This window comes from Cervus canadensis, chromosome 25, assembly GCF_019320065.1.
Source record: "Cervus canadensis isolate Bull #8, Minnesota chromosome 25, ASM1932006v1, whole genome shotgun sequence".
Lineage (NCBI taxonomy): Eukaryota > Metazoa > Chordata > Mammalia > Artiodactyla > Cervidae > Cervus > Cervus canadensis.
In genome coordinates this window covers 31,655,486-31,667,776 of record NC_057410.1, presented here as the reverse complement: position 1 = coordinate 31,667,776, position 12,291 = coordinate 31,655,486, and the positions used below count along the sequence as shown (strand labels likewise).

The 12,291-nt window shown below is 41.1% G+C and overlaps 1 protein-coding gene across 1 annotated transcript in view; it reads left to right on the top strand.

Moving 5' to 3' along the window:
* PLXNC1 (plexin C1) overlaps positions 1-12,291 on the top strand; it is a 152,188-nt gene that overhangs the window by 82,795 nt on the left and 57,102 nt on the right. The window contains exons 10-12 of the mRNA XM_043447429.1: positions 4,076-4,215; positions 7,080-7,259; positions 9,683-9,764. Of these exons, the coding sequence (XP_043303364.1) occupies positions 4,076-4,215; positions 7,080-7,259; positions 9,683-9,764 (402 nt within the window). The remainder of the gene's footprint in view (positions 1-4,075; positions 4,216-7,079; positions 7,260-9,682; positions 9,765-12,291) is intronic.

Below are 12,291 nucleotides of genomic sequence, written 5' to 3'. Positions count from 1 at the left end.
AAGTCCCCCAGGTCAGAGAAGCAAGCCTTGATCTCTCTGCACAAGGCTTTGGTCTGTCACCTGCTCGGAAATCTCCTGGTCCATCTCAGTTGGCATTCTAGCTCTTGATAATTCCTAGGACCAAGCTCCCTAGGACCAGTCCTTTCACAGATGGGTGGGCCATAAAGAAGTATTCAGCTGGGGGCTGAGCATCAGATGGACACGATGTTTTTGTTCCAATTAATGCTCTTATTTTTCTCTGGTGGGACTGTATTTTGGTGTTCTCTTTCCACATCTCACCCCTTTTTACACTTTACCATCAGTGACCACTGATGATCACCACTCTTCTCAATTTATACGTTTCATTAATATATTACTTCCATCCTTTTTGGTCATTAATAAAGATGTTAAATAATTCTGAACCAAAATCTCACCCCTGTAGGGCCCTACAAGGCACTTTCCTTTAATTAGTTGTGCTACCTTTCATCTCTCTAATGTCCTTTGGTTTCAGATTTCCAGCTGGTTTTTTTGAATCCATGTGACTTTTTATCCAGTCTCGTTTGAACTAATTTCACAAGTGAAAATCTGAGAAACGTTTTACTGAGTATTGATTCAGGTCCAGGCCTACAGAGAGCTTTGCTGTATTCAAATTTTTTGGGAAACAGATTAATAGAGTACAATTTGGTCTTAATAAATTGAGTCTTCCTAATGTACCTCTTTCTAATATTCTTTTCAATCATAGTGGTAGTTTCTCCATTAATGTCATGGTAATTTGAATTGTGTTGATGTCAGGTTTCACAAAAGGTACTCTTCCTGTCAAGAGTAATCCTCTTAGACCTTTCCAAAGATAACTAGGTCTTAGTGCTGTGCTATTTCCAGTGTCTTATAATGACTTTGTTTTTAAAAAAATAAAATAACTGGGTATTCTGTAATCACCTAATTAGCCAGTTTCTAATGTGCTTTTTTTAAATATCAAATAGGCAGTGATTTAAACTCGTGAGCAACCAGAGTTCCAAATATTTTATTAAATAGTTCAAAATTGTGCAGCCATTTAAAAATAACTCTCAAGCCTTTAAAATGTAACTGACAGGAAGTAGATTGTTCTGAGGTTAATTGTTGGGCAACCCAGGGCTCTAAGGGTTAGAGCCAATGGTATTTTGATTTGATAAATGGAAATCCTTGGGCATAGAATGAGGGAGGAATCTCACTCCACAGGGCTGTAAGGAATAATCTCTTTGCATCAAGCTAGATTATGTTTTTAAATTAACCCCTTGTATGTGTCAGCTTATGGGACCTGCTACTTCATTTCAGGTTATGAATGAAGTCTTGATTCAAATTCAGAAATAGAGCTAGAATACTGAGTGTGTGGCAAGATCATTCTTGGCCTTTTGTATGTACTGGATTTTTAAAGACTATTTATCAGTAAAAATAACAAGTGTTGTATTTCTAAGAATTGTAGGCATATAGTACAGCCATATAGGTACACTTTTTTTTTTTTTCTTGTATATCTGTGCTGTTTATTTAATGAGGTCTGCTTGGTAGCACTTTAACTCACTTATTAAAAGAGGTTCTCCAGGCAGACAAAGGACAGCTAATCTGACCCTCTTTGCAAGCAGACCTGAAGCATCTGCTTTCACAAGATAGACCAGGGCTAGATTCCATCCTAGACAGCCAATGGAAACCTCTGTCAACAATAAGGTTTTAAAACAAAATCCTTTTGAAAGTAGCAGGACTGTCTCTACTCAGGGGGAAATAAAAAGTTAATCAGGTGACATGGCAAGTCCTCTGATGGATTTTGTGGAGCTGTTTAAGGAACAAACTATAACCCCCTTTAGAAAATCTTTTTTAGCTTAGTTAGAAGGCTCTCTTTTTAGCCTCTCCTGAAAGCAAAGAAGTAGCATTTACTTGGCGTGTTTGAAATTTCACTTGAGCAGACATCAACTGTCTAAGTAGAAGAAGTGAGAAGGGCTATCTGCAAAGAAACCCGGGAATCAGAGCTGAGTTGGATATAAATGTGAAGTCTGCATTGAGGTTTACCTAAAGCCTCTTGCTTCCCTAAGAAGACTGGACCCAGTAGTGCAGGGGTCTGCCAGATTTTTTTCTTCAAAAAGTCAGACAGTAAATATTTCAGGCTTTGCAAGCCATGTGATCTCTGTCGCAAAGACTAGGCTCTGCCATTATAGTGCAAACGCAGTGACAGACAATGCATAAATGATGGTGTGGCTGGGTTCCCAAAAAACTGTATTTATGGATGCTGAAATTTGAATTTCATGTGTTTACACATGTCATGGAATATTCTTCTTTTGACAATTTTTTTTTCATAGGCTGTCCAAGAACGAGCAGTGGACTGAATTTAACTCGCTCCAGGCAAATCTAGGAGTTTACTTTCTCCTGATCTAGTGCACCCAGAGGCCCTGTGTCCCCCACAGCACCTCGTGCCATCCCAGGGATCCTGTAGGTGTTTAACAAATACCTGTTCACTTAGCTGGCATCCTGTCGGAGCAAAGAGTAAGCCTTTTGGTATACAACACACACTTGACATTTGCAAGGGATTTATTTCCACGTCTTTGCTAATCCCCCCCATTCCAAGTACCACTCTTGCAGATAATTTCCCCCATAAAATGCAGTCAACTCTAACAGAATAATTAAAGTGACCCTCTCAGGCCCTCTGTGATTCTATAAATACAGGACTGAAGTCCTTTACTAAGTGATTAAAATAAATTCTGCCACCGAAATCAATTCCCTGTCGCATTACATCATTGCTGTGCTGACATTAACAATGAATTCACTTCAATCGGGAAAATCAATCCACGGTGATAATGAGTGACGGCGACTGTTCCACCGTATAGCACCTGTGTTTGTCAAGGAGCAGAATGATAAGACATCCTTTCAGCAGGGTGGGCACCACAGCAAGGCCATCCTGATGAGCATCATACGAACAAAGGAGCAGTGGATCCTGAGGTGCTTGAAACAGGTGGCAGGCAGGTGCTGGACATGAACTCCCCCAGTGCCTTAAGTGGCTTCCTCCTAGACTTCATCCTCTAAGTGGATACACTCGGTATTTATGACTTAGCCAAACTCCACATGATTAAGCATCTCTGGACCTGGAGGTCATTTTCAAATATTAGGAGTGTGAGTATGAAAATTCACTCATACTAAAGATCTGCTGAGCTTAGTATGGGCTAGAATCTTAGAATCTTGCTCTGTTTGGTCCATATTATAGAGGAATATAGACTTGCTGGAAATAGTCTACAAAACAACTACTAAATGAGCAAAAAGATAGGCAGTGGCATCTGTAGAGAAAAGTGAAAGAGATCAAGATTGGTTTGTCTTTGAAAGGGAAAATGATTCTTGCCATCAAATAAAGGGCTTTTTTTTTTTTAAGGGGAATTTGATTAGATGTTGCAAATAGAGAAGTAAGGTGCTTAAATCTACATGATGTGGGGCCCCAGTTATTGGGTTATTCCAAGGGAAACTTTCCTGATAGAAAAAAGCCTGATAAAGCTTGTAATGGGTTCCAAGGAGGAGATGATATCTACAAATGTGGAATAACAGTGGTTGGCTCCAGGAGTTTAGGCATCCAACTACTTGATATTAGGTGACTTCACTGGTTGGTTTCTTACTGAAACAAACAAACAAAAATAGGAACTGCTTTCTTGGAAATTGAAGTTATCTTGGATGACATTTATTCCAACTTAATGATGAATCTGTTGTTGACTACAGTCAGTGGGCGCCTCATCTTTTACTTCATTTTGTTACGTTGTGAGCCTCCAGAGGCTGTGAGGCAGCAAGCATGTTTGAGAACTCTAGTGATATCTCACTCTTCAGACAGAATGTCAGACTCTTCAACTGTATTTTCAACTGTCTTGTGAGACAAAGACTAATTGGTTTGACCTCATGCTGTCGCACGTTGAGAGACATGAATCTGCAGCACTCCTCCTTGAATACATTGATTTCATTAAACACTGTCTGCTTGTGTTTGCAAAATGTTGTAATTTCCCAGTGAGTTCTTCGAACGGCAGTGCATAAACAGATTTTTTGGAACAATGCCATTTCTTAGCTTTGATCTTGTGTTTTAATCTTTTCTTTCCAATAGGTCTTCTCTGTTAAGTCCATTGAGCCACAGAAAATATCGACCTTAGGGAAAAGTAATGTGATCGTCACGGGAGCAAACTTTACCCAGGCATCGAACATCACAATGATCCTGAAAGGAACCAGTACTTGTGATAAGGATGTGTGAGTTGAAATATGAGTGATTTATTCTTGGTAACATACTGAAAAGCTAAAACCTATACCAAAGGAATAGCACTGAGATTATAATCTTTTTATGGTTAATTTCTTTCCATGTGCCAACGTGAGCCAGTTATTCTGTATATTTGATTTAACATGATTTCAAGAAGTAAAATAATTTAAGCATGACGTTGAAGTTAGTTGTGGGAGAATCTGTGCCATGTAACCCCCAACACCTCAAAATATAGTAATTCCAGAATGCTGCCTATTGGGGTCCTGATTTGTTTTCATGAACAAAATCAAGTAATTTGAGGAACAGATATCATTTTGAAGATGATCCACTTAGAAAAATAGCTGAGTACCTTAGAATTTTATGGGAAAATAGGGCCACTCTTCCAACGTATTACTGAAAGTTGAGAGGACAAATTTTCTGATCTATTTTATTCTTTTGTAGCCTTCTCTGTATTGCAACTTAGCATGCATGCATGCGTGCATTGGAGAAGGAAATGGCAACCCACTCCAGTATTCTTGCTTGGAGAATCCCACAGACAGCGGAGCCTGGTGGGCTGCCGTCTATGGGATCGCACAGAGTCGGACACGACTGCAGCGACTTAGCAGCAGCAGCAGCAGCTGTATTGGATTGGTTTCAGGCTCAAATAATAACTAAATGAAACATCCATTAGTGTTAAAAAGAAGAAAACACCCCAACACAAATATCTGTTCAATGATGTACCATTTGAACACCATTATTTCTATGACCTCTTTTCCCTAACACATTCTTTCAATGAAACTTTGAGAAAAGAAAATCTCAGTATTTGACTATCACTCTTGTGTAAATGTTACTCTCCAAAATGAGGTAAAGTAATAATAGCATAATAAATCATTTGAGTTTTCTGCTTGTTAGTGTTTAGAGGTGTTGGCTAATTTAAAGTAAAAAGATGTTGCCGTCTACATGATGTAGAATAGTGAGTTTGTTCTCACCATGGAAATGTGTCAAAGACAATCCACTGAAGCATGGTGTTTTGGTTCTTAACTACTAAAACAGATTTGTACAGCATTTTAATCTGCCACACTTATATACTGAATTCTTTGGTTTAATTCGTTTGCTGCATCTAACCGCCATCCCCTTCCCCTCCTAGCAGTAAATTTGGGATGTCTGTCATTTTGATGGAAAAAACTGCTCCTTGGGTGCTCTTCTTCTCTGTTCTGCTATTTACCAGAATTATCCAGCACACATTAGTGGCTGTATCTATGCGACATAGGTATTTTTGTACCGTTTATCCTGGCTAAATACCTCACTGCAAAAATCTTTCATTTTGTGTAGCGAAGTTAGACACCTGTGTGTTCACTGAAAGGCAATCAGCTTCACTGGAAAATAAGTCGTTTTTTAGAGCATTACCCTGTTTCTGACTCTTTATGCTCTCATTTCAATTCCGAGTGTGTCTTGAGATACTGCAGTTATTAAATTAAATGACTAAGAGAGACCTTTCTGCATGTAGCATTTCAGTAACCACATCTGTGTAGTGAACCCAAGGTTCACGAGCAATAAATGTAATACGCAGTTAATTCTGTATCAGAGTTCATGCCATAATCCTAACCTCTCAATACAGCATTTTTAAAATACCTAATTATTCCAAGGAGAAAAATATAAGAATAGCAATGGAATGATCCATATTTCTGCCTCTCTCCTTCCAAAATTGATAAACAAGTTTGAATTTTAATGATCAGCCAGTTTACAATGAGTTTCCTAGAGCTTTGCTCTGAATATAAAATCTTAGAATGTAAATTTGAGTAAGTGTCAGTACAAACCAGCTCAAATATTTCTGAATTTGTCTTGTTGTTAGAATCTATTATTACTGCTTAAAGGCTATGGGCATTACAGTCAATAATCATGTATGAAGTCTTTAAGTAATAATAGTAGATTCTCATGTGCTATAATTATACTGAGCATTATCCAGACACAACCCCATCTTCATGACTTGTGCTTTAGAGGCTCGTTGTAGATGTGATATACAGAGGAAGCTGCAGAGGGAATGCTGTAGAAGGCTTTGCTTTGACTCCCAAAGGGTGTTGAGGGCATGCTCTGCAGATTTCAAGAGCACCCAGGACAGTCCCAGCTAAATTCCTGTCTGGAGATTGTCAGGAGCTCTGATGCTGGTTGATTCCAAGGCCCCTGGGCTTCTGGCATGGACTTTAGTGTTGAACTCTTTGTTCTTTGAATGGCAGAATCCATCTCTGCCCAGGGTCGGGTTCTACCACACCTTCCCTACAAGTGCTTGATTGATTTTTCAAGCCTTTCATTATGGAAATTTCCAGTCATACACAACAGAGAACCTCTTCATATCCTCCAACTTCCAAATTCAACGTTTTACCAATCTTATTTCATCTATCTCCTCCATATTTTTGAGAGTGATGGAAAGTTAGTGGCTAGAGTTTGTAAGAGCATATCCCAGGATATCTCACTATATCCTTTGACTCATGATTACTTCAGTATATATGTGTAGCAGGTAAGAATGGTGCCATTAGCACACAAAATTAATGGCAATTCCTTAATATACTTTGATACCCAGTCCACTTTGCACTTCCTATTATATTAGGGCTTTTTAAAGGCAGTGGTTCCATTTCCTTCTCTCCCCACTTCTAAGGGAAATGCAAATAAAAACATAAAAATGCATAAAAGAAAAAGGAACCCGGACCCAGATAATACCCATGCTGGGTAAGTGGGCCCTGATTAATCAGTAGCTGCCTGCAGCTGTTCTGATAGTTTGGGAGCTGTTGCAGTTCAAATGAAATTCATATCCTGTCTCCTTGGGTAATCAACTGTGCTAGGTATCTGTGTCACCGAAGACCTCTCTCCTATCCCTTTATAGGATACAGGTTAGCCACGTGCTAAATGACACCCATATGCAATTCTCTCTTCCATCGAGCCGAAAAGAAATGAAGGATGTGTGTATCCAGTTTGATGGCGGGAACTGTGCTTCGGTGGGACCCTTGTCTTATATTGCTCTGCCCCACTGCTCGCTCATATATCCTGCTACCACCTGGATCAGGTACTTTCTAGAGTGTATTTTTTTTCTTGCTGTGGTTAACAAGGCCATATGTATAAAGATCATGGATTTCACTCAAATAAATATAGAAATGATTGTCATAACTTAATTGTCACAGACTTCCTCTTTAGGATTTATTCTTAGAAAACAAAGGCATACCTGAGAAATAGGTTGCCTCCCATCATCACAGTAAATACTGTGAGTATATCTTGTTTTATTCTTAGCTGTGGCTGCCAGGAAACTCACAGCTAAAATGTTTGTTGAAATTCTGGTTTCTCTTCAGATCATGTTTGTGTTTTTCAATGTTTGTTCAACTATAATAATTAAGCTCAGGTTTCTGATACAAATACATAATCCTCTTCACTACCTTGCACTCCTGCGTATGACCCAAAGCTTGTTCCTTCTTACAGCCTTCATTTTATAACCTTAAGAGTAAGCTCTTTTGAATAATTTCAAGAAATATTGGGAACTATCTAAATAAGAAGCAGTGTCTACATTTCAAAGATACTCCCTATGTGAGAAACGGAAATTCCAAAGAAACTCTTACAGATGACTCTTGTTATATTAAGAAAAAAAATTCTCCCCCTAGTTGAATTTAAATTCACATTAAGATTTTAGAATATAAACCTAAAGATAGTTTCTCCACCTAACACAGCATGAAACTAACTTTCAAAGTACTGTCTAGGTAAAACTACAGATGAAGCTTTGTTTAAAAAAAAAGAAAAGGAAAATGAAAAAAAGAAATCACTTCTAATATTCTTATTTAAGATGAAGTGAGAGGTGGATGTATTAGGCTGCTAGGGCTGCCATAACAAAGTACCACAGACTGGACTGCTTAAATGACAGAAATGTATTTAATCAAAGTTCTGGAAGCTATGAGCCCAAGATCAAGGTGCTGTCAGGGTTGATTTATCCTGCAGCCTCTCTCCTAGGTTTGCGGAGGGCCATCCTCTCCCTGTGTCTTCACAATGGTCTTCCCTCTGTGCCTGTCTGTGTTATAATCTCCTTTCTTTTTTTTTTTTAATAAGGACACCTGTCATATTGGATTGGGGCCCACTCTAATGACCTCATTTAACCTTAATTACCTCTTTCAGGGTCCTATCTCCAAATAGAGTCAGGTGCTGAGGTCCTGGAGGTTGGGACTTCAGTTCCACTCCTAACAGTAGCATGAGGAAAGCTAACATTTCCAACCCAAGGCTCTAGCATGGTTCTCCCAGCCGTGGGTCTCAGTCCCTCCTATAAATAGGAGCAAACGGTGATGCAACACTCCCCATATGCCCCGGGTGTCAGATCTTTTGACTCAGGAAATCCTCACAAGTCTACGGGGTCCCCTGTGCATAACCCTTTTGGCCAATGAGAAAACTGAGGTGTGGAGCATTCAGAGAGCTTGCCCAGGCTCCCGGGCAGTCTGGGCCAGGCTTGCTGTGATCTGTGCTTTGTTGCAAGGTAGGAGGTTTCCTAATGTCTCATCACCTGTGACAGTCTGAGTCAGTGTCTCTCGGTTACTCCTGGGCAAGAACACGGCTCTGCAGTCTGGCCATTGGCAGACCATGCTTGGCCTGGTTTTCTAGTAATGGTGACAGGCTGGCGTGAGGCCAGCTCGGCCATCCCCCTGGTGGCTGGAAGGTTCAGGGCTTACTGCCTTCCCTCTGCCCTCCACAAATTGGCCTTCTTGTGCCCGCCTCCTGGTCTTGTCATCATGGGCTCGGCAGGCTGATGGAGCTGACCTGCCCAGGCTCCTGTCCCTTGGAATGAGTGTCTAGTGACCTATGTGAACAGGGGTGTGGGGGCCCCCAGAGTTGTGGACAGCTGTTTATTTCACATCTAATGGCCATTTTGCTGAAATGCAATTATGTGCTAAGAAATTGTGAAATCATTTGGCTTAGTTTTGGAGAGCTAGGACATAGCTGTTATTTATATGGTTTACCAAATAGGAATTTAGATTTGTCATGCCATTTATAATTTTACCTTGTCCAAAGTACTCCCTGTCTCCCTACATAAAATGTAATTGGTAGGTTGGGAGTTTGATTTTGAAAATTGTTAGATTAAAGAGTCTTCATATAGATTAAACAGCAATCAAACAAAATTCTGTTTAGTGCAACCTTTCCAAGGTGCAGCTGATGATCTAATTATATGGGGTAACATGATACAATAAAATTCAAAATTCTAGAAAAGAATCTGGGCATTTTCCTAAAGTTAAAACAGGATCCAACCTGAATTTTTACATTTATGTTTCTTAAAAAACTATGATCTGTGGCCAGTATCATGAAAGGATATAAAAATGTCATGCATTTGAAATTAAAATTTATTAATTTGCTTTCAAACATAACTGAGTTTAATATTAATTATGAATAAAGTGATGGTTTTGTTCATAAATGCAAAATGCCTGTATGTATATCTATGAAACTCCTATTTTTTTCTTGCAGCGGTGGTCAAAATATAACCATCATGGGCAGAAATTTTGATGTAATTGACAACTTAATCTTTTCTCACGAGGTAAAAGGAAATGTAAGTCTTCAACTGCTTTGTAATAATAGCTATCTTCAAGGATGATTTTTGTTTTCATCACACTAAAATATTTGTTCTTGTTCAGTCACTAGTCATGTTTGACTCTCTGCGATCCCATGGACTGCAGCATTCCGGGCTTCCCTGTCCTTCACTATCTCCTGGAGTTTGCTCAAACTCATGTCCATTGAGTCGATGATATGTTGGGGATACTTTTGGTTTCTGTGCTTTTGTGCTATTATGAGGTTTTACCTGTTGCATGATATTACCATCTGTGCTATAATGGAAATAATAAGACCTCAGACTTGGAGTTGCGAGGTGTGGCACAGAGGGAAGAGGAATGAACTTGGAATGACAAGAGCTGCCTTCTTCTCCTTTTGTGATTGTGGCCAGTCATGTTAATGAGACTTATGAACACGTGTGACCATGCCTTCTGAGTGGCTGAGGTGTGGTGTAAAGATGAGTGTTTCTGGGACGAGTAGGTGGTGGTGGTCCCACTGCCCTTAGCGTGCTGCTGTTCAGAGATGCAGTGACCTGCTAAACCCCCAGAGAGCCTGTCATGTGTTTCTCCTCTCGCCCTGTCTCTCTCTGAACTGATTTGGCACCTTCCTTCTGACCTCACCCCCTCTTGCCCTTCATCTCCCCGCCCAGGGGTCTGGCCCCCAACCCCACTCAGCTCTTGCCCCAACACAAGTCACACACAGGCCTTGTCATGGGAACTGATGGATTTCAGAAGCAGGCTGGGGCCACTGAGTGCACATATAAGTTCTTCGTGAATGCTCTCCTAACCATTCTCTCTTCCTCTTTCTGTTCTTCCTTCATGAGAGATGTGATAACAGCCTCTCAGAGGCCCGGTCAGACCACTTCCTGCCAAAACTGACAGGCATGCGAGTGGCCACAAACCTGGCCTCTGCTTGGGACCAGTGTGGCTTCTGGCCTAGATCCAGGAGGCCTTCCTAAGCCCTCCCAGGGCCTTGTCAGGATGCACATCCATGTCCTGATACCCTTCAGAGCCCGTTCCGAGCCTCGCGTTGTATCTGACTCCAGGTCACGTCTCCATGATGTCAACACCTCCTGTTGAGTGCTTTGTATAGGTTGACCCTCTGACGAGAGGCCTTGCTTGCATTTGTAAGTGAACTTGCTCTCCCTCCCAGTGCTGTCCCTGAATCAAGTAGAATTCATTGAGCACCTGCTGTGGGCAAAACATTTTCCCAGGTCCAGGGGACCAAAGAAATAAGAGAGTCATTGCCTTCATGGTGGGAGATGGCTAATTGAATGGGATGGAAAGCTGAGAGTACAGGGTATCGTTAAGTTCTAGGTCTGCTGACTCTCTTCTGGCTCAGACAGCCCACTGTGTATTTCTAAAGGAAAGGGTAGTTAAAATTGGGCAGATTTCAGCAGGTCTGTGGTGTGGAGCGTGATAGTAGGACTTGGGCAGGTGGAAGCAGGGAGGGAATTTCAGGTACAGAGGAGACAAAGCTACTCAGAGGCCCCTGATGGGAATATCAGTGATATTCCAGCTCTGCTGGAACCAAGAGGATGGGTTGGGAATGAACCAGAGGGATGGCTGGAAAACCACATTGGGCCATAAGAAAGGATCAGACTGAAAATGTTGCCCTTAATTCTGTAGATGATGGGGAGGTATTGAAGATCTTTGAGCAGGGAGTGGTGTGAGGTAAGTGCCCTTTATGAGGATGAGTCTGGCAATGTTGCGTAGGATCATATGTGGGGGAGTAACTGAAAAAAGCCTGAGAGGTCCCTGAGGATGCTCATCCCAGTGTCCAGGGATGCTGGGGAGATGGTGGAGCTAGAGATGACTGGTCATTTCTCTGGCGTTGTCCTTGGAGGGAGTATGTGAATGACATCCTGGGAGTGAGGGTGGAAGGAAGGAAGAAAAGAGGGCCTGAGACGGAATCTTACAGAACAGCTTCATTTGAAGGTGTGAAAGAAAATAAGATGGCCAGTGAAGGTGGCCAAGAAGTTTCTTTGGAACTGCAGAAAAAGAGTATTTCAGATGAGGGGAGCTGGTCACAGGCATGGAAATCTAGAGAGTTGAGAATGATGAGGTTAGGGTGACCCTATCACCAGTCATCTTCCTGGAAGGTATCTTCAGCAAAAAGCCAGCCTGCTGGGGTTACGGCTGTTGAGAAGGGAGAGGCTGTGGGTTTTGTGGTTTTCTTCATGCTGCCAGAGACATGAAGGAGAAATTTGGGGCAGTCGTTTGGAAAGGGGCTTAAAGGGGAAGGGAGGTTTCACTCGTCCATGTCTCAGCGCTTTGCATCTGATTTTCTCACCTGTTGCTTCTTTCTACCCTCTTTTCAAAACTCCAATATTAGACAGCAAATAGTAAAGAAGAAAACGCCCCACATAGCAAATTTCATTTTGTGAGTTTTAGCTGCTCTTCTTTAGACTATTTGTCAACCTCCCCTCTCCCGGCAGCTTTCTCTGCCCATCTCTTTGTACTCCTGAAAATGATATTATTTATGTTTGCTTATTTGTTTTAAAGAAGCCGGTAAAGCTGTTGTTGTTT